General features: G+C 41.1%; 1 protein-coding gene across 2 annotated transcripts in view; it reads right to left on the reverse strand.

Annotated features, from left to right (window-relative positions):
- Positions 1-24,640, reverse strand: part of vldlr (very low density lipoprotein receptor) — a 65,912-nt gene that overhangs the window by 15,325 nt on the left and 25,947 nt on the right. For both annotated transcript variants that reach the window (XM_087843498.1, XM_087843497.1), the window contains exons 4-15: positions 18,825-18,947; positions 17,094-17,302; positions 12,196-12,358; positions 9,768-9,890; positions 8,870-8,992; positions 6,457-6,576; positions 5,426-5,551; positions 3,825-3,996; positions 3,275-3,499; positions 3,065-3,183; positions 2,126-2,265; positions 64-205 (exon numbers count right to left, since the gene is read on the reverse strand). In XM_087843498.1, the coding sequence (XP_087699624.1) occupies positions 64-205; positions 2,126-2,265; positions 3,065-3,183; positions 3,275-3,499; positions 3,825-3,996; positions 5,426-5,551; positions 6,457-6,576; positions 8,870-8,992; positions 9,768-9,890; positions 12,196-12,358; positions 17,094-17,302; positions 18,825-18,947 (1,785 nt within the window). The remainder of the gene's footprint in view (positions 1-63; positions 206-2,125; positions 2,266-3,064; positions 3,184-3,274; positions 3,500-3,824; positions 3,997-5,425; positions 5,552-6,456; positions 6,577-8,869; positions 8,993-9,767; positions 9,891-12,195; positions 12,359-17,093; positions 17,303-18,824; positions 18,948-24,640) is intronic.

Genomic DNA, 24,640 nt, shown 5'->3' on the forward strand with positions numbered 1-24,640 from the left:
CAAGCTTAAGTATTAATATCCGTCAGTTCCTCCTGTGCTAGTTTCAGCTCCCTCCTTTCTTACCTGACAGCTGAATGAGCTCATGGTACACTATGATGTCCTGGGGGTCGTTCAGGTTGCTGGCCAGCGTAACCACGTCGGAGCCTGTGAACTTGTTTGCACCGTAGATTGCTTCCTTTTCCCCATCAGTCCAGAAGACTCGATCCTGGACAAAGGGCAGAAGAATAAACAAAAACTTTAACGCTGAAGAAGTCTACTCATAAACATCACAGCAATACAAAACTTCCATAAATCACTGTCATCACACAAGTGCTTAAGTGCCATCACAGACTTTGCTGTCAGCTTTGTGTCATTACAAGAAAACTTGCTCCCATTAAGATTTGGGCAGATTTGTAGACTGATGAAAACTTTGTTACAAAATTGCAGAATAAAGCCAGAGTTAGCACTAAAGCACTAAGTAGCACAAGAAATGTATTCCCTTCAGGAAGCAATACATGACTTCTTAAAAAGTAAATCATAATTTGAGTAAAGTCCTCCAACACCACGTTTAATATGACCCATTAAATTATCAGAAACAATTTCAGTGGCATAACATACCAACATTTATATATCTTAGAAACCATTACATGTCATTTGTTGTGATATTGTTTTATACCAATATAAAATAAGAGTTAATTCTACAATAATCTGTAAACTGAGTAGCCCCTCATCAATTGTAAGAAATGTATGAATGCACAGTAATATAAGTCACATCTGCTCAGATCATGTGTGGTGTTCCTGCACTGCACGCTGCAAAGTTGCATCTAAATATTCTGATGAAGCTGCCACTTGGCTTTTGATGCTTACGTTAAGCCCGTTCATGTGTTAATATATTAAAATTTAAAGGACGAGGACTTTTCATAATGACTGAACGCGATTTAACCCCTGAAAAGCTTCATGGACTCTAGATATAAGCAAAATTTTGCTTCAACATAAATGTTCCTGATGATAATAAATGGATAGATTTTTATAAACTGTGCTGTTAGGAGAAATCTGATGATCGTTTTAGACCTCATGCCATCGTGTGAATAAATGTGCCATCTGTCTGAGCGAGAACATGTTAACACAAGTGGGTGTAGGTCGATTAGACAGCCAGAGTGCTACATGTAAATGACTGTGCTTCCAAAGGTTAGATGTGGAAGAAGTGGTGTGAATGCAACGAGGAACCCAGCTTTGAAACAACCAATTCTGTTAGGATAGGATAGCATAATCTTACAATTAATTAAATTTGATGTGGAGCCTAGACAAGCATGTGTTTTTGACCTCGAAGCAAATCTCACACAGGCAACAGCAGAGGACTTGTGCACATGGAAAGCTGCACAGCGGACCACTAATCAACATCTCAATCATGTGCTGGCAAGAGGGGACCAGGTGAGAGACCCTCAGAGTGGTGTCTTATGTCATTTATGGTTGCTAGAGTTTCGCACTTATAGGAAGGTTACCCAGCTCTAATTGTAATATCAGTAACCTATGTAGGGCTAGGTTCACATCTATACTTTTATACAGAATACCTGAAAACCCCACAAAACCACACGGGAAATTCTTTATTCAAGAACTGGAAGGTAAAAATGTACACAGAACACTCGATTTGAAAGGTAATATCTTCTAGTTGTTTTGCATGTTGTTAAACACAAACATCAAGTGTTTTGGTGGATACTAAAACATGTCATTAGCAGATCATGTACAATACATTGAGGGTGACTGGGTTGATTAAAGGATTTTGTGCAACAAAACCCTTTATCATACTTGTACATGGTTTGAAGCTGGGAGCAGCTTTTCCTTCCCTGCGTTTGATTTTTGTAATTTTACTTCTTAAAACTAGGACCAGTTTGTTTCGGTAGATGAAACGCCATCAAGGACAAGGCAACTGGCACCAAAGACATTTAAAAACATGCAAATAAACTCGTGTACACAGGTGATGAGGTCAGTGGCAAATTTTCCCAACAGATTTCTTAAATGCAGTGTGCAATAACTGATTGTGTCATGAAACCAATTTCCTGGATCAGAACTACATTTTAAAAACGTTTTGTTTATTATCCTGAGATATGTGACCCAGACTGGTTTAGAGAAAAGACAAATGCAGTACCTCAAAAACGGTGAGAGCAAAGGGGTGAGCGAGGTACTCTGAAGACTGGAGCACTTTATTCCTGTTGTCCCCGTTTAGGTCGACGCTACAGAGCATGTGCAGCTTTGAGTCGACCCAGTACAACCTGCCTTTGATCAGATCTGGGGTAAAAAGAAAAAAAGAAAAAGAAAAAAGAAATAAGCAGAAATTAAATGGGAAGACTAAAGAAGGGAGAACAATGGGAAGGAAAGTGGAAAGCAGACAAAAATAAGTGGAATGAGATGAAAGAGATTAAATTGTTGTACTGATGATTCTTTAACAGGATGAATCAACTGACTTTTAGTCTTAATGGTGAAAACGTCACAAAAGAAAGCCGCACTGCAGTTTGTTTACCCATTTCTTTCTGTGAAAGGTCACTGTCCAAGTCAATTTAAAACACTTCAAGCATTTCCTGTAAGGTATTTTCAAGCTTTCCAGCACCTTGTAGTTATTGTAAGTAAATACTGAGATTACACCATTTTACTAGAAACGATGTAACAAAACAATCAGATGAATGAGAACTGAGAGAAACCGTATTTCACCAGAAAGCCTGACTAACAACCTACAAGCATCTACAGCTGCTACTGCAACATAGCCATCACTTCACAACAACCCCCCCCCCCCCCCCCCCCCCCCCATTTTGGGTTATTTAGTATTTTGGTCTAAATAACCCAAAATGTGATGTCCACAGATGTGGACGCCAGGTCCTAGGAGGTTAAAGAGTGAACTATTCAAATACCAAGTGATTTATAGTCAAAGTATTAAAATCACAGGCAGCTTTAAGTGCTTGTGCTGAAATTCTCGCAGTGACATCACTAAAATTTAAGACCAATCCAGTCTGAATTTAAGATTTTTTAAAATGACCTGTAGACCCCCCAGACTTAAAGAAAAACGTGCAGTGACTTGTTGGTTTGTTCCTACCCAGTGTGATGCCATTAGGCCACTGGATGTCTGTCGCCACCAGAACCCGTCTGTCCACTCCGTTCATACCAGATTTCTCTATCTTGGCTGGCTCTCCCCAGTCAGACCAGTACAGAAACCTGTAGGACCGACACAATCATGAGTAAAAGCAGACCATCAGTGGGAGATCAGAAGGGTTTCATCCAACACCAAAATGAGCCGTCCACTTACCCAGACAGCGGATCCACAGCAATATCGGCCGGTTCTTTGAGGCCCCTGTTAAACAGAACTTTCTGCTTGGTACCATTGAAACTGGCCACAGAGATTGTTTTGGTTGCGAGATCAGACCAGTACAAGTTCTTGTAGATCCAGTCCACAGCGATTCCCACTGGAGTCTGCACGTTGTCAATGACTTTCTTATGGGTGCCAATGTCTACACGCTTGTCCAGAAGAGTGCTGAGTGGAGAAGAGTTCAGCATCGACAGACACAGAGAATATATCCATTTATACAGTTTTTCAAATGCTGCTAGGACTCCCAGTATATTATCCTTTCAGTCTGAGACCTCTATATCTCATAAAATTCAAAACTATTGCAGGCAGAAAAACGCACTGCTTTAACAGAGCAGAGGAAAAAAATTAAGTTTACCTTACAAATAAAATCCATTTACCCTGTGAAGTTACAACTACATTGTGCTGCACTGTCAATGCCTCCCATAGTCCTACAACAATACTCTATTGCCCGTTTGCCTGTGTCATTCCCTCTAATCACCTACTACCCTACCTGTAGATTGCCTTCTGGCCCAGGTCAGCCCAGAAAATGGTCTGCTGGTCAAAGTCTGCATCCAGAGCCACTGCGTTTCTCTGCTGCTCCACAATCTGAGTGTACTCCTTCCTCTCCAGGCCCAGACGACGGATATCACGGCGGTTGGTGAAGATCAGGCAGGGCTCCTTACCTGAGGACAGGAAAGGGGTTATTGAATGATGACGACGACCTTTCCAAAGTGTTTTATGGCTTCCATTTACTGTTTAGGACAAATTATTGGTCAGTTCTTAAAACTAAGCCTGCTTTGAAAATATACACCTTAAAAAAAAAAAAATAAAAAAAAAAAAAATCAATTCACCACCCAGCTCTCGTGCCAACCCATAATTTTCCCCATTATTCCACAGAATTGTCATTCTGCTGGATTTTTTTTCCATAGCTGAAAGCTGCATTAAAACCAGTGCTTACAGTTAATTAGCTTCACCCATTTAATACTAATGCAATCCAACAACAGCCCTGTGTTAAAACGCTGCCTTCCACTCTGAAAGCCTTTCCGAAAAGAGAAACACACCATTTCAACTTGTGGACCTTCATATGCTGTAAACATCCCTCCTCCTGACATTAAAACAAGTGTTTGTTTTTTTTTAGCAGCGAACAAGCCTAAATGTTTAATACTGATTTGACATACAAAGGCACTATCATCACTTTGCATCCACAAATTATGGACCTTTTTGAGTCAATGGCGTGAACTTGCTGCACTTTGGAGTGAGAGCCCACAGTATAGTGGTTGAACTCTATCACTTAGTTCTTTTGGGCTGCAAACTATATTACTGTTGGCAATAAGGGAGCTGGAGAATTTGAGTGAACTCCCCCCCCCCCCCCCCAAAGAACAAAAAGATCTGTGGGTATGTTTTCAGCACTCTTACCTCGATGTATCTGAAGCAGTTAGTCAACTAAAACCTCAAAGCTGCTGGTTATAAGCAATGACAAACCAAATGCAACGCCTACAATTTTTCTGGCAACAAATCATACGCACACCAAAGGTCATAACCCTGATCAGACATGAAGCTGCCAGTTCAGTCACATCAGCAATCTGTAAGGAGTTCAGTGTCATCCAAAGCCACTGCAGCACAGACACACTGGATGCAGCCGTTTGTGAAAAGTAGGAGTAAGTGAGGCTCAATTTTGGATCACGATGGACAAATCCAAGTTTTTGGGTCTGTACGGGACAGACGTCTCCATTTATAACCAGTTGCACATGTGAGCATCAAAGTGACTCCGCTGCCCCCCCCCCCAGTACATGAATATATCCTGAAATGTCTTTTCTGCCATGAAGATGATATTTCACCATAATCTTTCAAAAGAGCCCAAGTTTGCGTTGCTCAGGGCTATTCCTGCAGGATCTGAGGGGTCAGCTCAGAGTATTACTCTGATCAGGAGAAGAGACCCATTTCCACAATACTTTACGAGACACCAAATTTTTTGTTTAGCTCGAGGGATGCAAAACACCGTATTATCCAGAGATCGGGACCCAGACAGTGGCAGAACCAACAATATAGACTAAAATATGATCAAAATGTTGAGGTGAAATTTTTAATAAGTTCACCCAGCTGCTAACTCACCAACAGCCTTGCAGACGCCGGTGGTCGGATCCATCTGATAGCCGTTGTGGCATTCACACTTGTACCCTCCCTTCAGGTTGATGCAGATCTGACTGCAAATGCCGGGATTCATGCACTCATCGATATCTGCAGAAGAGGAGCAGAAAGGCGAATCATGAGGCGTGTGTGAAGAAAGAACAGCTGTATGCGGCATGTTTAATCTATCAAATCTGCTAAATGCCTCAGTTTGAATAATCAAATCTTTCTATGGGGGCTCAACAGCTGTATAGTCCGCGTGTATTGATGAAAATTTATCTTGCTTTTCAAAAATAGGATGTTCCTGGGATTCCCACTGCATGAGATTGTAAAGTGATTTGAGCCTCGAATACACAAAATGCAAATTAAAAGTTGCTTTAATTGCCGCTGATGTTTTGCCAGAACACTCGACGATCTGCTCTCATCAGAATTAGATGTAAATTTATCAAACGTTTTCCAGTTTAGTGATCATTCTACATCCTGAAGTAGATTAAACGCCTCTGTGGAACCAGTGGGGTTCATACAGATGGGATTATACACGTTTACCAAATATCCAAAGCAGGGTTTGAGGCCAAGATTGGCTCAATAACAGAACTGTGACGGATCAGTGCCTCCTAAACGTAACCAAGAGGATTTCTGCTTTTAGGAAAACAGATTACAACACGCCCAATCACATTACACGCCAAACCCTTCAGAGGCCAGAAGTGCACAACACCACCAGCCCATCTGACCCACCCCTGTGATTAGATATTTGAGGGCAAGCATAATTAAATTTTCCTTAAGTCTTAAAGGTTTTAGATTGAATTCAGTGTATTAAAGTTGTTTGCTTTTTGGATGGATGCCTATACTTGTGTTCATTCAGACAGTCTCACACTTTTGAACCCTTTTAGAAAAATGCATTATCCGGTGTTGAATAATAGTTTCCCAATGCTAAATACTGTAGTGTTGTCAAAACTGATTTAAAATTTGATCTTTTAGCATTTTTCACCAAGCTGTGTAATGCAGAGATCGCATACCTCCGCAGGTCTTGTGGTCTATAAGCTGGAGCCCAGGCGTGCAGTCACACTCGTAGCCAATCACCATGTCTTTACAGATGTGCGAGCAGCCACCGTTGTTCAGGAGACACTCGTTAAAATCTGGAACACAGGAAACAGCTCTGTAGTTGTGTGTCCAATTAGATCTAAAAGGTTACGATAAGGTGGCTTGGGAGAAGTCTGAGTCAAAGCTAAGCGAGGATTGTATTCACTGAAAGATCTTCAAACCACAAGAGGTTTGAATATCATGAATTGGCATTTGTTAGTAGACTCAGAGGGTGGAACACAATATGGAAAAGCACCACAACTTTCAAGAAAAATAAAATTTAAAACAAGAAAGGCTAAAACATGCATCAGTAGTTCATCAGTAACCTGTGTGGATGTGAAGCAATGTACTGTGTAAGGTAGCCAGAAGATAAGCAACCAATTGGAAAACCAGAGTGATGACGAGCGACTGTTCAGCCATTCCCAATTTTTAATATTTTGCTTCCAAGGAGACACTAGTTATTCTCAAAGCTTCAAAATGTCTTTTAAAGGTTCTTTGGACACCAACTGGTTTTTTACTCATTTTTCAGAGCAATGTTTGTTAAGACACTTATTTGCCTTTTTATGTAGTGTTAACTAAAAGGCACGAACCAGTGTTGTGTTGAGGTCTTTGGAGCATCACAGTGCAATAATGAAAGCTGGGTAAACAGGTGTGGCCTAATTGCTTTTAAATCTGCTTTAAAACAAAACTGCAATTTCATCCTCTTGTATTAAAGGAATCTGGCTTTCTGAAGTTGTCCTTATCTTGTTCTTTATACATCAAGCGTGTGTATGAAAGCAACAGGCAGCAACAAGAACCAACAACTGGTGTCCTTGTCAGGATTACCCTCCTTTAACATGCACTTGGCTGACCATCATTTACATCAGCAAAAAGTCAAAGGCTGTACTTACAGCACAAAGACCATGTTTGTAATTAGTGCGCTTGTTGAAATCTTAAAATGCACAACTGTAATTGTTACGAGAATAAACCAAACAGCAGGGAGAGACTGATCTCCCAGAACCCTGCAATCACAACAGTAAGCACATGTGCATGTTCTGGGTGGTCAGAGCAAATCTCTATCTAAAAACCTCCCGAAGCTGAAATAGGAGAAAAATGAACCAAATGCATGACAAACTGAAGAAAATCCCTCAGCATGGCATCAGCTTAGAAGAAGCTGGCGTAAACTTCAGTTCACGGTGCTTTAGTTTGTCTGTGGGCAGAGAGCGTCAGTACAGAGATGGCTGAAATTCACCATCATTAAGCACATACAGTGTGATTTATTAAGGTGCAAGGCTTAATGAGTCACAGGAGAACATCCTTTCACGTGCTCAAGCTACAGCTGTTATTCATTTCTGTTGGAGGTGGGGGGGTTAGGATGTCACCATTGCTTTTCATTTCCATTTCAGCACTCTGAACACTTGTTTGGCCACCAAGAATAAGTTTTATGTACCCCAATATGCATTTTGACAATATACACTAGTTCTGTACAACAATCTGTAACATTCTTACATAAATAATCATGAATTGTCATGCAGATTTGTCAAGGTTTCTTCATGAGTGATTGTAGATTTCTTTTTATATTATTTGCAGATCTTTTCATCTGTTTGAGCTGCAGGCGAATTCATACATTTAGTATTCTGATTGTGGAAAGCCTGATAGTCACTTTTGGTTGAGTTGTTTGATCCATGAAAGAGAATTATTTAGACCTGAACTGTAGGACGCATGAAAGATTCATGGACTGATTTACGTCAAAAAAATCCACATATTAGCAGCATAAATCCATGTGTAGCACAGAGGAAGGAATGTCATTGCCTGAAATAAACTCTCCCGGATACTTTCAGGCCCGCGGGAAAAGACATCTGAACTCGCTGAAAAGCAAGTCATCTCCTGAACACGTTTCATCTTTTCATTGCAGTGAAGCATCAATGTCAAAATCAGCTTTCTAGAAACTCCAGTTTAGACGTTTGACTACTTTACATCACTGATGTTTGGAAGTCTCAACTGGGAAAATATCAGAAGACGTTTACAAGTAGTGACATTTTCACATTATACAAGACTCTGGGATGACTGCACCTGAAATTAAAAGCATTGTTTAGATTTGCAGATTATCAGGGAAATCTGAAAACAAGGAGAAAACGCAAACATTTTTATTTTGGTCACGTGGTGTGTCACTCTGATGGGAAAACTTCAGGACCTTGATGCTTTGACCACTAAAAGCCACTGCTGCCCAGAACCCACTGAGATGTTCGTGCTGTTCTGGGGGGGGAGGAGCAAGTCTGTGGCCTAAGAGGGGCATGATCCAGACTTAAAATCAGTCATGGATGAATTCAGTTACATTTTTTAACTTAAAAAATAAAAATGAACACTTACTGCATTCCTTGATCGGTTCGTCGCTCCAGTCGGGACAGTCTCTGACCTTGTTGCACACTTTGCTCATCTCTATGCACTCCCCGCTGCGACACTTGAACTTCTCTGGACCATTACACTGAGTCACTGCAGGGAGGAGGAAGGAGGACGAGGAAGAAGAAAAATAACCTCATTCAACATTTGGATGTTAGGGTCAGAATTAAAACATGAAATCAGGGAGTTCAGGCTAGTTGTGGTTGTGCGATGATGTAGGGGATATTGTCTGGGCACACTCTGGGCTCCTTAGTACCAACTGAGCATTGCTTAAACATCACAGGCTGCGTGTGTATCGCTGCTCCATCCCTTTATGTCTACAATGAACTCATCAGATGGCTGCTTCCAACAGGACAATGCACCATGTCAAAGCTCAAACTGGTTTTTGAACATGAAAATTTGTGACACTTTTTGAGTACAGTGAACTCAGCTTCTAGCATCATCTGTCAGAGTAAATATTACATAACAAATGTAATCACATAAGTTTCTAAAACTACACTGGAGCAAAATCAGCAAAACAAGATAATTGCGTGTTTGTTTTTTCACCGAATATACATCTTCTAGATTAGGACACAAAAATGAAACTGCCACAAATCTGGAGAGTGACAGCTTTCCTTTGAAGAAACAAGGAGCACCACCTGAGGTTGACTGTTACAAAAAACCCTGAAAAATGTCAACATTTGCATGCCCAGAGCAGCTTTAAAATTAAACACTGTTGGTACCTCAGGTGCGCCTCAAGATGTAGAAATGGAAACTTGCATGTTGGAGAAGAATCCCCGCCCCCCAAATAAAAAAAACAAAAGCAAAAAAAACAAAATGCACTCAGGTGATGAGTTTGTGAACATTCACACCAACATGCAACACTTACTGTTTCTACAGTTTGCCTCGTCTGATCCGTCTGCACAGTCTCTGAGGCCATTACACTGTCTGCTGCTCAGGATGCAGTTTCCATCGTCACATTTGAACTGATCCGACCCACAGGTGCGAACAGCTGCCAAGGACACAAACATGTGTTACACATGTGCTGACATGGACTACTCTTTAAACACTAAACATTTGTGAATATTCAGTGAACCATTTAAAATCCATTCATCAGTGCAGAATAACTAAAATACCCAAGTTTGAGTTCAGCCAATTTGTGATAGCTGTTCACTCAAAGATGAGTGAAAAGAAAAACATCACTAGATAATTATGTTTGTATTCATAAGCACCATATTAAAACTATCAGCCACAAAAGCTCTTGGAAGTAAAAAACAAAGCCAATTAAAAATGTGCAGATGACTGACATCTTGTTTTGTTTTTTACTGAATCCTAATCACAGCATGGATTAAAGTGGAGAGCATCGGACTGATAGGCAACGAACAGATTATCAGGTAATTAATGGAAGAAACGTAGGAGTGTAGCACCCACAGCTGGAGGGTTTGCTTTATTAAACCTCTTTTTAACACTGAAATAATTTAAGCCAGTTTTTACCAAACAGTTTTCTTTGATACAGACGAAATGAAAACAAGTGAAAGCCAAGTTTTCTACAGAAGCAATACTGCTAATCTGTTCTGTAGAAATTGATACTCAGCACTTTTGTTAGAACAGCTGTTTGATGCTATATCCAAGTGTGCATCCACTTTCTGCCATTTATCTGCGTTTGGCTAACAGAGGGCAGCGATCTGAGCAGAGACGCCCAGACCTGGGCATGGGTGTTGGACTTCCTCACTGGCAGAACTCAGGTGGTGAGGGTGGGTAGATGCGTCTAACAGCATCACCATCAACACAGGAGCACCACAGGGATGTGTCCTCTCGCCACTGCTCTACTCCCTCTACACTTCAGGCTGTGTGGCCACCCATGGCTCCAACACCATTGTGAAGTTTGCTGACGACACAGTGGTGTTGGGTGCCATCTCCAACAACGATGAGGCGGCCTACATGGACGAAGTGAAGAATCTGGCATCATGGTGCCAAGACAACCACCTCCAGCTGAACGTTGGAAAGACCAAGGAGCTGGTGGTGGACTTCAGAAGGAGTCAGCACAGAGACTACAAGCCCATTATCATCAATGGAGCTCCAGTGGAGAGGGTGCAGTCCTTCAAGTATTCCACATCTCCTCAGACCTGACATGGTCTGCCCACATTCAGGTCCAGACCAAAAAGGCTAGGCAGCGCCTGAACCACCTACGACAACTGAGGAAGTTCAGGGTCTCTCCAAAGATCCTCAGGATTTTCTATACAGGCGCTGTGGAGAGCATCCTCACACAGAACATCGCATCCTGGTTTGGGAACAGCTGTGTGAAGGACCAAAAAGCTCTCCAGAGAGTGATCCGTACAGCAGAACGCTGCTGCAGGATTGCTCTCCCCCCGCTTCAGGACACCTACACCAGGAGATGCCGGACTAGAGCGGCGCAGATACAGAAGGACCCATCCTGGCAACAAACTGTTCCAACTTCTGCAATCCGGTAGAAGGTTCCACATCATCCGGACAAGGACAGACTCAAGAGGAGCTTCTATCCCCAAGCCATCCGGGCCCTAACACACGCACGCATGGGCCCTCTCACGTCATCCATAAGTGACTGAGACAGGACTCTTCCAAACACTCTAAACCCAGGCACAATGTACATTTCAAATTCCTTTAATTTTAAATATGTTTATATTGTCTATCCTGTAAAATGTTCAGATTGTCTCTTCTTATTTAATCCACTTAATGTACAGAATTCACCTGCTTGCTGCATACAATGCTACTACTGCACAGTCACCTAATGTATATAATAGTTAATGTTCTTCCGCTCTCCCCCCTTTTGCACAAGTCGAGGAGCGTGTCACTGTGTTATACTTGTATAACTATGCATGTGATGAATAAAGAACCTTGAACCTCCCCTCAGAGGACTACAAAGGCATTCCCAAGCCAGCCGAGACACACTCTCCAATGTGTCCTGGGTCTGTCTCAGGACCGTTTCCCCCGTAAGACATTCCCAAAGCTACTCAACTAGGAGGTATCCAGCAGGCATCCTAGTAAGATGTCAAGCACCTGAACTGCCTTGTTTCAATGTGAAGGAGTAGTGGCTCTATGCCAAGTGCCGCCAAAATGGTGGGTGATAATCGTTGTGTGACCATTTCACTTTATGTGCGAACAGAAGCTCCACCCGCTGGCTGTTGGGAAAGGCTACCCATCAGAACAACACTGGATCAAATGGAGCTGGAAAGGAGCCCAAACTGCTTGTTTCAGATAGAGGATAAACTACAGCTTACTGTCCAGTATCAGCTAAAGATTATTTGGGATTGTGAATCACGCAAAGCTTATGTACATACGACAGTTCGCTTCGTCACTGCCATCCTTGCAGTCGGAGTCACCGTCACACCTCCACTTCTTGTGAATGCACTCTCCTGAGCGACACTGCATCTCGCTGGGCGAGCACTTGGCTGGGGGTGTTGGGTGTCGACCACAGCGGGATGGAGACTCATCTGATTGGTCCTGTTAGGACACAAGGTGACTTTTAGGGCACCGCAAGAGCTGATACTCATTTACTTTACAGAGAAAGTGACATGATCATATTACAGGACCTCCTGATTGGTTAAGTTGTGTTAAAGTGTGTTAAAGTGTGTTGCAATATTTATTTCAGCAAATATTCAGTTTGCAAAATTTTCTATGTGCCGTTTTCTTGCCTCTTCTAGCAATTTTCTGGAAGGGAGCCTGCCATATCAAGTCAAAGTAAATACCAGTTACAATGGAAAACAGGTTATAATAAAGTGTTTGACCTTACGTGACCATCAGATTAAAGACTGCCAGCAGGAGCAAAAAGCAAACATGTACAGTCTAAAAAGGACATTTGTCTTCTTGGTCAGTGCTAGTTATCAAAAACACACTACACAATTTAAATGACCGTTTAAAAAAAACAAAAACAAAAAAACAAAACACACAACAAAAAACCCCAAACAAACCACAAATTCCGGAATTCAAACCGCTTCTATTTCACGTGGTCTTTGGAAGGGTTTGGAAAACTTGTCTGTTGAATTGTGTTGAGTTTAAAGTTAAGCACGGCCATGCCATGAGAATAAAAGCACTTCAAATTTTATTTCAAACTACTGCCTTGGAGTTCTTTGATTTAGCATATATAATTTAGTCAGTTTTACACTTTCAATCTGGAGCTTTCATTAAGAATTGAAGCTTTTGAATAAATCCCCTGGAAATGCAGAGTGCTGACCAAAAATACATGTAAATTATATAACGAAAAGCTTAAAAAGCTGGAACCATTAAATTTCAATGTGCAACTCTGCAATACTTTTACATAATTTAAAGGTCTGAGGTGTTGGTTGAACAAAGCATCATTGTAGTGGTGTCAGACTCCGCTCTGGGACTGTCTTTTGGACTTTTGAAAGCTACAGAAACCACCTGTGGGAACCATTCATCCTTTCAGTCGGGCAAAAATCATAATTCAGGAGTTTTTGGGGACTTGAGACTGCTTGTCAGAGAAAAAAAAAAGTTAATAGTCTAACAAACAAACAGCTGTTGTGCCACCTTTTCAATTAATCACAGCATCACCAGTTGCCTGACAGAGAAACTCCCAATTTGCACAGCAGTACAGCAACATTAAGTCCCTCCAGCTGATCCAAGCAGACAGAAAAGATTTGCCAAGCCAGGTGTAACAACACTGTTTGCCACACATGAGCAACTCATGTTGACAATATTTTATTTATTTTTAAAATGATGCCGACTGACAAAGCCTCCATAAAGTAATTTCACTGAGGCATCCTGGAGTATCAACAGCTGTGGATGATGGAGCTTGGGGGGGGAGGTTTCTTTACATTACAGGAACAATCTGAAGGCACAGACTGCCTCCCTTCACCATTCATAAATACAACAGGTCTGAACTCTAGTTAAAGAGTTAACTAGTTGACTCTAGTGAATTTTGCAGAGAAGCAACATTGAGTGCATCATCCTAAAGTTTTGTTGGCAAACTCCCGACTCAACAAAATTGTGAGTGTCTAACTTAAACCTAGTAAACCTGGCAGGGAGAGCTGATGGCTCAGACTGTTCACCTATCAGGCAAGCCGACTGGACAGCCATTTGCTTGTCTAGGCTACTGATGATGTTCCTGGCAATGACAGGTGTGCTTTTTAAAAAAACAAAAACAAAAAGAGTTCTCCGGCCATCAGCAGCTTATTTCATATTAAAGTGTGAAATTGAGGTTTAAGTCACTGTAATCTGAAATACAATGTCTGACTAAAAAGCAAACTTTATTCCTTTATTAAACCAGCTCTGAAACAAGTTAAAACAAGCACATCTGTTATGTAATACTTTAATACAAACTTATTTACTAGGGTCTGGTTTGAGTGTATGAGAAACTTTTGTCAAGCGGCATGTTAAAGGTCATTTGTGGATTTTATAATTCTAATGAGACATTTTAAAACTTTTAAACCAAGTTTTGCACCATCAGCCACTGAAGGACAGAGCCCAGACACATACACACAGTACCTCTCACACTATTATTTACATATGATCTGGAAGTGGAGGGGGCATACAGGTCACAGATGTCATAGCCAGAAGCATTTAGCACTTAGATCTCTGATGATTAGCTCATTAATTAGAATTAATCTCTGCCAAACAGACCAGAACAGGATCAAGAGAAGCAGCAGGAAGGAGTTTCTCACACTTTCATCATCTCAGAAAGTCACCGAGTCTCATGGGAGCAGATTAATGGAGTGTGAGAACGCATGTGTCTGCTGCTCCGTAATACTGACACAGGGCAGGCGGGGTGTGAGGAGCAGAGAGGGAACAATAACGACATTCCCACTGAACACAGCCCTTTAAATATTTGTGAGTGTGAGTGTTTGTGTCCGGTGAGCCAATTAATGGGTACGCAGCATATTGTTGCATCAGTAGAACTTGTTCTGCAGTGTGTGAAAATATTTGTGCGTGTGTATGAGGCAGATCAGTGGCTGCTGGGTGGTACGAGAGAATTAAGCTTGCAAAACTGGTGTGCATGGATGTGTGCGCCTAGGGATGTCATACTGCTTTCTTTACAGTGAGGCTACACCCATTTAGGAAATGAGGGAGTGAACTTGTGCATCTTTGCTGTACACCTGCCTTGAATTTCCCACATGCATTTCAGGTGTACAGCAACGATGCACAAGTTCACTCCCTCATTTCCTAAATGGGTGTAACCTCACTGTAAAGAAAGCAGTATGACATCCCTAGGCGCGCCGCGCACATCCATGCACACCAGTTTTGCAAGCTTAATTTTCTCGTGTTGTTTATTTAAACTTGAGCATGAACTTGTACAAAATGTAGCAAAATATTAAAAAAAAAAAAACAGTTTTATTGATTAAAAACACACTATCGGATTCATATCGTATCGGCAGAAATCCAAATTTATGATATCGGTATTGGACATAAAAAAGTGGTATCGTGCCATCTCTACTGCAGATACTTAAGGCTCAACAAAAACACCTGAAGACAAAGTGAAGATGCAAAGCCAGAGTCAGGAAACCCGAGTTTTAACTGCATGTCCCAGTCACAGATTTTGCCTATTCAATGTAGGATCTTAAAATAAAGTTTTAATGTTATAAAAGAAAAGTGATTTAGAAGAGACCAGATTGTATTCATGTACAAAAATGAGTTTCCTCATAAAAAGGAAAGAGCGAGCTTAAGCTTTTATTCATCAAGTGAAGAACATCAGTATTTTAAGGGTAGACTAAAGTTTGAGTTAACTATGCATATAAATGGTGAAGTATTACAAGAGCAGAAAATGATTCAATACCTCTTCATGAATACGTATTTTAAGTATCAGTTAATAACTATGGTGGGGTGTTAAATATCGTACCATTGATTGGCAGTCTGCCTCAAATCCTCAAATTAAGACAGTATTCCTACTGCAACCCTGACAAAGGTTCTCTTTTTAATATCTTGATGTAAAATGATTTGTCATGCCCATCCATTTCATGGAGTTTGGCATTATTCAGCGCCTCCTCTGAGTCAGATTTCAGTTCTGGCATTCAGTGTTCTCTAGCCAAGTCAAAATGGTCCTCCAGAATAAAGTGCAAGATCAGATTTGTGTCATCTGACATGTGGCAGATGCATCTCCCCTCCAGCCTGTGTGTGGGTGTGTAGAATGCTGACACAGGAGGAGCTCTGTGACCAGTTAACTCAGCGAGTTTGCAGTTTCTGGATTGGTGCACTCGTTGTCTGCAGCCGACATCCCCCTCATCCCTCTCCTCACCTCTACTGCTCCCACTGAAGAGCCAGCATTCATTTCTCCGTTTTGTCCATACGACGGTTTTAAAGACAGACGTTAAAACGGTGACATCACCCACTGGGTTTCAACTCCACATTTTGGCACTACATCTGTAGTATTTCAGTTGCTGTCATGGTAGTTTGTTTGGTACCAGAAGTAACCACTCTTAGATCCGAGGGTGGCGTGCACTGTGGCAGTTGAACAGCAAGTTGGAGTCATAGTATGGTTGTGCTGATGGATGTTGTTAGTGACCAACAATGGTCAAAAATAATGTCAATTATATCAAGTGTTTGAGCCACATGTGTATAGCATAGCACCACAACAACCTCCTTTGCTGCCCAGCAGTGATGCTACTGGTGATGCCACAGTGGTACTGTACTACTGAGGTATCACCAGTATCTTGTAATTCTAATTAGTTCAAGATGCTAACACTAGTATTTCACTCTAAACACAACTTCATCACAAACTCTTGGACAGATTATTACACAGCAGCCAATTCTATTCTAAAATCCAGTTTTAAAGAACACAAGACTCTGGAAACTGCTTTTGGCACATCTGTGTCGGCTTAATGTTTTGGCCCTGGTGGTTGCAGCTGGGTTGTATTCATTAGATTTAATCAATTTGGGTCCTAAAAACAAACACTGACCTGGGTTCAACACATTCTCATAGTAAGTAAAAGGCAAGTTTTGACAGCAGTGTTGTGAGATTAAGCAAATAAGTGCTAAAAAGCTACACTGGTCAAAGGTCAGGTTTACTGATCAGAACACCATAAGAATTTAATCCTACATGGGTCGTTTAGTTTGAATCAGCATAACACCAAAACACTTTCCTGCCATGCTACCATACTTTAGTCAGACTCTAATCATCTGCTCCCATTAATAAATAACTGAAACAGGCTGGGTCACAAGGACCATATTCAGTTAAGAATTGTGTCAGAGTGCATGTTGCAAATTAGTGTGTGGTGTTTTTTCTTACCTGGCAGTCAACGTCATCATCACACACCCAGCTAGCCGGGATGCATGAAGAGTTTCCACACTGGAACTCACTGGGCCCGCAGGAGGACGGCGCGCACTCCACCTCATCCGAGCCATCGCCGCAGTCATCCTCGCTATTACACACAAAGTTCCGGGAGATGCAGCGTCCACTGGCACATGTAAACTCATTTGGGGCACATGTGATGTTTCCTGGAGAGGGTTATGGGAAAAATGTGAGTGTGCTGTGAAAGGACTGACAGCACAGAATTTTTAATGCAGTAACAGTAATAAGACATTTTTTTTAAAGCTAGAATTTATTTATGACCTCTGTTTACTGTTATTACAGCTTAAAAACAATAAGCTAAACTTAATAAGTTTCAAGCTTCAGCCTTATTTGGTTTCCCTGAACAAGCAGCAGAGGACATGTCTCAGATTAACAAGCACAATGCCACGCTTCAGCACTTCAAAACATTTGTCACATGAACACACAGGCCGAGTCCTGAAAAGTTCACACAGGGCAGAACTGAGTCAACAACTTGCTGTGTGCCTGTTAACGACTTCCATCCAAAATATTCAATATTTAAAATACTGCGTTTTGTGTTTACAAGTCCAGCTTGATGACCAGTTCGCAGCCATTTTTAAAACCTCAACCGCAAAACCCATCATGTGTGCACCTCTCTGCTTTCTCCAATAACACCAGTATTAGTTTAGTGCAACGACTGGAAGCAACTGGAAGCTCCAAGAATGCGCGAGACATTGAGGTTGCAAGACTTTGATTTACACTGTATTGTGGCAGTTCACCGTCTAAGCACGCTACACTGCAGTAAATCATCTCAGCACACAGTTCAAGGACAACAGGGGTGCAGACTCAACAGGAACAAACAATTAACCGTAGCTGAGCATTGAGTGTTTTCAGCTGCTTCAGAGCCGATACTAAGCAGTATTTACACAATGATATATGTATAGTGTCACACATTAGTGCTAATGCTCAAAATTGGCACCTTTTAGACAACAGGAGTCATGCACACACAAATGTGGAAAACCAATTATTAAAATCTTCCAAGATATGATGGCTTAAAAGTACGCAAGCCATTTTAATGTGTATGCGAAGTAATCATTTGCCCTAATTAAAAATCTAAATGTCTACAGGGTGCTTCACTGTCAGATTGTGTTATCATTCAGACCGGGCTGTGCAGGAAAAGCCGTTAGTGTGTTTATGCAAAAATTTAGGATAAACAGCTGGAGGAGGCAAACTGATACCAGCGATTAGAATCAGTTTTAGTACTTCAATAAAAGCTGGAAACCAAATGCTACAAGTAATAAGCAGTACTTTGAACACTTCTGAAACACTTAAACACACCAAGAACTTATGTGCACTTGTGATATTAATGAGATGGCAAAGAAAACTGCTCAGCTGCAGCTCTAAAGGAGACTTCAAATGGCTTCACAGTGATTGTCTCAATTCATTAAGTCCACGGCAGCATTTCTGCAGCTCCCAGCATCACGGTGCTCATCAATGAACAGCAAACATGAGAAATGAAGATGTCACTGCTTAGCTGTGACAAACTACACGACGAGTGTTTGATGGCAACCTGGGAATGTTTTTAATCCCAAAGGATTTCAAGAACACTGAACAATATCCTCATCACTTTTAGTGAATTTAGAAATGAATAGCCAGTTTTTGAAATCAACTGAAGTCATGTGCATGGCAAGCCAAACAGCGTCCACCTACCACAGTTGACCTCGTCCTCGCCGCTGTCGCAGTCCTTCTCACCGTCACATTTCCAGAAGACTGGGATACACTGGGTGGAGCCGGCGCCACAGCTAAACTCATTCATCCGGCATGTCCTCATGTCTGTATGGAAAGAAAACAAACAGATCTTAGATATTTTCATGTTCTGTCATATATTCCATATATAATTTTTTAAAAATGTTTAACATATTGTGTTTTGTAAATTACATGTTTTCTCCCTTTACCAACACAGGAAATCAAAAAGACAGAACAGCAGAGATGTTTGGCGTTCTGTTGCAGTCACTAAAAAGGCCAAAATGTACCACTAAGAGTCCAGCTGACTGCTGGTGCTGTTCCAATGAATGATGTATTCTACAGGGATATTAAAAAGGACCAATTTAAGCTGAGACGGCTCAACTGTCTGCATGCTTTTGTAAGCAGAGGTAAGAATGTAAAACTCCTTTACATGGGGTTTAGGAAACGATGCACATCATGTTCACATGATGAACAAAAACACAGTATCATCTAAAGGCTGCAGCGACTCCGTTACCTTTTAGGTTCATTCGTGGCGGCTCCAATGACAGTAACTGACATTTTGTGAGAGATGGAGGGCTTGGGGCAACGTTATGCTGCACTGAGGTGCGACTGAAAACAAAGTCAGATGTTCACAACACCTCAAGAACCATACAACTGCAAGCTGTTACATAATCCATTTAGCTGGAACAGCAACAGCTTTGATGCAGCAAAATCGTATTTATACAGTGTTGAGATTCCTTTCATGTTTACGGTGCAAATATTTTCCCAGTTAATCTGTCAGAATATACATGATCTTTTCCATTGTCTTGGGTTTAGTTTTAGCATTGTCAACTTTCTTGATCATGTACTTTATTTTAAAACCCAGCTACTAATACAATACAATCCCCTTTATGGCCAGAAAAGGGGTTAAATTCCATCTCCAGAAATGCGACTCAGAATTCTACCGAACTATCAGGAAGCCCATTTTTCCTCCTCCAGGGTACATATTCCTCTAACAATACTTACTTTGATAAAATTTCAGCTTCAAGATCAAGTTTGCTTCTTATCCCTTCATCTCACACTGGAGATAAGCAGCATGCACATAAAACTGGCTGTGCAGTGATAAGAGCTGCTCGGTGGAGCAGCAGATTGAGGTGAACACAAGAGTGATTCACAGATGTATGAATTATTGACTATGAGAATTGTAGTTTGGGTGATAAGCCAGGCTGGTGATATACTGACATAATTCTGAACACAGTTTGGTCTCTCAGCTGTACACTGTAATGACAGTGCACAGGAGCCAGTGTGCGCACTAACACTTATCCCCATCACTGACTAGTTGATTTTGCAGTCTCCTCTTCACTCTTAAGGATATGGGGTGAAAAGTTCCAGTTCAGCCATTAATCAGTAGAGTACAAGTTTCTGCATAGTCTGTACACTGCACGCGCACACAAAGTACTTGAGCAGGCTGGTTTGATGCCTGCATCAGAATGAAGGTTATTTCACTGAATGGCATGCTTGTTGGTGCCAGACAGGCTGACCTGAGCCTTTCAGAAACCGCTGATATGCTGGGATTTTGTTACCCGTCTTTAGTCACGTTATTCAGCTCCTGCTCAAACTCTATGATTGACTCGCAGGGGTTAGAAGTTCCTAATTCACGATGCAGGGTCTCACACTATACAGCCTGATGCTCTGATGTGACCCAAGCGCTCACTGTGCATCCATAACATGAAGGTTATAACAAAATTGTCTCTCGCTCTGTGAGTGACACACAGACCACCGCCATCAACTTTGCTAAATTGCTAATGAAAAGCATTGATCAGGCAGCTGTGATTGAGCAGCAATGTCCATCCAACTATTTTCACGGTTGTTGTGGTCGTGATAATTTTGTGAGGCCACATCAAAAAGGCTCAGATGAGATTGCCAAAGTTCTACAAGTTGTGCTTTCATCGCTTGTGTCCAGATCACACGCTGCACTGCTGTGCTGCTCCGTCTTTTCACTTTCATTTCTGTGTTTGCTCATGCGCAGTGTGACAGGCTGCGGTGACACCCTCACGATGGCCAACAGGATTTCAAACAGGTTTGATTTTCTTATGACCAAGCGATTGATGATCGGGAGCTGGTCGTGAGGTGTTAATCGCTTCTCGTTACCCCATGCATACTACACGATGCACGACACACGATGAAGGCGAAACTCGGGCCGATCCCCAAAACGGTCGCACGACTGAAAAATCGGCTCAAAATGGGCCAAAAAAAATTTAAAAAAAAAAAATAATAATAATCGCACAGTGTATGCCAAGCTTAACAAGACCAAGAAATTAACTACTTGCACCACTGGGAACTAGTTCTTGTAGAGAACTGCTTCTCTATTCCCATCCCTATCCAACCAGGTACTAGCAAGGTATACAAAAATTAAGTGACTGAAGAAGTCAAATTTGAGTTAGCAGTTGGGAAAGTCCAGCAAACTACAATTAAGCTTAACAAAATTTGTATCATGGCATTTTAAGATTCTGGTAGTTTCACAGCAAATGACATTAACATTTCTCATTAACATTTTTGCCTAAGGAGGCCTTTATAGGGGCTTACAAAGGCTCATTCATCTCCCTTTGGACTAGAAATAAAAATAAATAAATAATTTGTCTATTTAAACTAGTGATGTTTCCACAGTGAAGCTGGCTTTGAAAGAAACTCCATTTGGACCCTTCCTTCCAACCTTCGTGGCAAATGACTGCCTCCAGGTAAAACCTCCATTGCCTGAAAATTCTTCATATTTTATTAACTCTGTAAAGTCTGAACTATGAAAAACCAAACTCTTGTTTTGAATCCAACTGGACTTTTTATGGAATCTTCTGAGGAAAGAAAAGTCTTGAAAACTGAAACACTCATGTACACATCTGTTGGCTTAATCTTAATTCTGTGATTAAATCAAAGACCAAACGGCAGCTCTGTGTCATCCATTTGTCTTTACCGATCTTGAACGTAGCTCTGAGCCCTTCCAAGCTAACATACACATGCAGTTTCCCCTCAATACACTGATAAGTGCTCCCAGTAACCAATTACGTAGAATCTGAAATGAAATTGAGACTGGTATATCAATTACACCACAAGATTAAATACATGTTAACATTGTTTAAAGGAAGCAAGCTTTAAATTATTAATCTTATTTAATGCTACTTCCAATCATGAACACTTTCCAAGCCTCGAGTTTACACCAATTTAAATTTCTTTCACTAGCCACAAAAACTGACACTTGAGACAAAGCAAACATGGAATAAGCCTGCCAAGAGCCACATAGTGAAACTTGGCCTGTTCTGCAAGTTCTGTTTATCAAGAGGTCTCAAGTGTTTTTGTACAGGAAAATAAACTGAAATAATTTCCAGAAATGCAACTGTAGTACAAAAGTCCTTCATGCAAATATGAATGAGAAACAGGCATGTAGCCACTCATAGACAACGTCACTCTGTTGCCTGCTGTAAAGTCATGAGCAACAGCTGGTCAAACAGTACAGAGATAACTGCTACAGTAACAGTGTTGACTGGCACGTACACCACTGTAGTTATGACTGGAACTTCTCTCACACAGACTGATATCCCTTTCAAGACCTTCAGTTGACCGAGACACTTTTCCAAGTGAAAAATGAGACATGCACTACAAGCTTTTGTAGAGCATAAACCCTACAAAAGCTCAAGCTGATTTCAGAAAAAAAAAAAACCCACTTAGATGAGTTAAATTATTTCAATCAGGGGAGAAAGAAAAAACAAATAAATAAAAAATAAGGGGGGGGGGGGGCAATTAAATGGCAACTGAAAGTTACTTTGTTCTTAAACTTGGGAATGTGGCTCCCCAACCCACCGGGCCATACTCGCACATGCCAACATTGCCGTTTATCCTGGGGTTGTTATTCTCCTCAGATGTGTTACTACAGTAGAGCGTCTCACCACTTCAAGCTTCTCTAACAACTCGTCAGTTAATGTTCATAAATACACAAACAACGCCTCTTACCACTGATTATAAATAATATCTATGAATTAATTTTTTAAACACCAGTTATATACAAGTTCCCATTCATAAATATTTTCTATTCTATTGGTTTGTGCTCAAACCTTGATAATGTTGCAATACAGACCTCTAACATTTGCTTGCTGGCCTACGTATGTGCTGCGTATGTTGCATTTGTAATTGCATTTTGTAACAAGCTAGTGGATGGACAGACAGACACTTTTTACGTACGCACAACTTTATAATGAGAGCTGCTTTTTGACAGGAGCGATTCAGTTCTGAAAGCACTCCCAAATACTCTCCTGTTATGTTGGTTTCCAGGAACAGCAGTTATGCTCCTGGGTTAATTTGACCCGGGACAAATTTACTCATTCAAAAGTGTCAAACACTGGCATTGATTATTTTACAATTTTCTTTTAAAATTGATTTTTCTCGTTTTCTGTAGTGATGCAGATGACATGTGACATCTCTTCTGTTCTGGGTGAATCTGACCCGCAACATAACAGGAGGGTTAACCTGCAGCTCACTAACCTTGTTTGCGCCCCCATTATTTTAGCGTTTTGCCTGACTGTCCTTTGGAGCCCCTAATGGGGTTTTGTGCTCTTGTATTAACAGTAAAATAATGTCCAGTGTCAGTTTTTACTGTTTACATTGTTGAGTATTGATACTTTTAAAAATTGGTGACCTATAACTACTTTTTCCACTTGTGGTCCAATCCAATACATTGTTACGGGCATTTGTATACATCTGGTACAAATTCATTACCAGTGCTAAAATATGAAGTCCCCGAATCATTTTATGGGCAAAACACAAAGTTCAACTTAATTATTTTACTAAATAACAAAATCAAAGTGTAACAAAGGTCTTTAAGATGACATCACCTATGCATTTGCTTTTATTTAGGCCAAAACTAAACAGGCCGAGGATAAATACAGTGAAAGAAAAACAGCAAGTTATTTTTCCCCTTACCGAGTCTTTCGACTGCTGCATCCTGCTGTCATGTACAGTCACCATATTCTCCTTTTCTTGCGCCTCAAACCTGCGTTGGTGTGTGGAGCTGACAAGATTCAGCTGAAGTCAAATTATATTTAATGGTGTCACCACAGCATGCTGTGTTACTATAAGTAAAAGCTTCCCAACAGGTGTTTGAACCAGCATCCATCAGGCTTCTGCTGATGGATGCGACTGAAAGGAAAAACACGACTACTGTTGGATCTTTTCAGCCATGTCCACTTGCTTCACTACAGTTGGCAGTTAAGTAAAAAGAAAACCTTGTTACTCCCAACATTAGTCTGCTTTAGCCAGAACACTGAAACCTCACAACTGTCCAAACTAGTCTAATCATTACTTTGTCACATTCAACATGATCTGCTTTACACTGGGTCAAAATGTAGTCCACAGGCAATAAGATATGTTTATTGTCAAATACACAGAGAAGGGTTTGTCTTCAATTTATCCAACGCGACCTGGCTGCTTAGTATTCCAAGACATTCTAGTTCTCATTTGTCCCATCTGGGAAGCCATACACTGATTTGCAGTTACTCTGAATGGATAACAGCAGGTGGTCAGCCAAGTCTTCTTTAACAGTGGTTGTATTATACAAAGTTATTTCAATGTTTGAACTGATGCACAGGGGGATGAATTAGAGATTTAATTCCTTTTCATTCATTTCACTGACGACTTTACAGTGGAATTTCTCTCCATTTTATAGGCCTAAAAGTCTTTTTTTTCCCCCACTTCACCCACTTTGTCTTTCTAACTCTGTAGGAATTCGGTTTGAGCCTTAGCAACACCTAACAGCC

This window comes from Neolamprologus brichardi, chromosome 7 (assembly GCF_056152115.1).
Source record: "Neolamprologus brichardi isolate AB-2024 chromosome 7, ASM5615211v1, whole genome shotgun sequence".
NCBI classification, from domain to species: Eukaryota; Metazoa; Chordata; class Actinopteri; order Cichliformes; family Cichlidae; genus Neolamprologus; species Neolamprologus brichardi.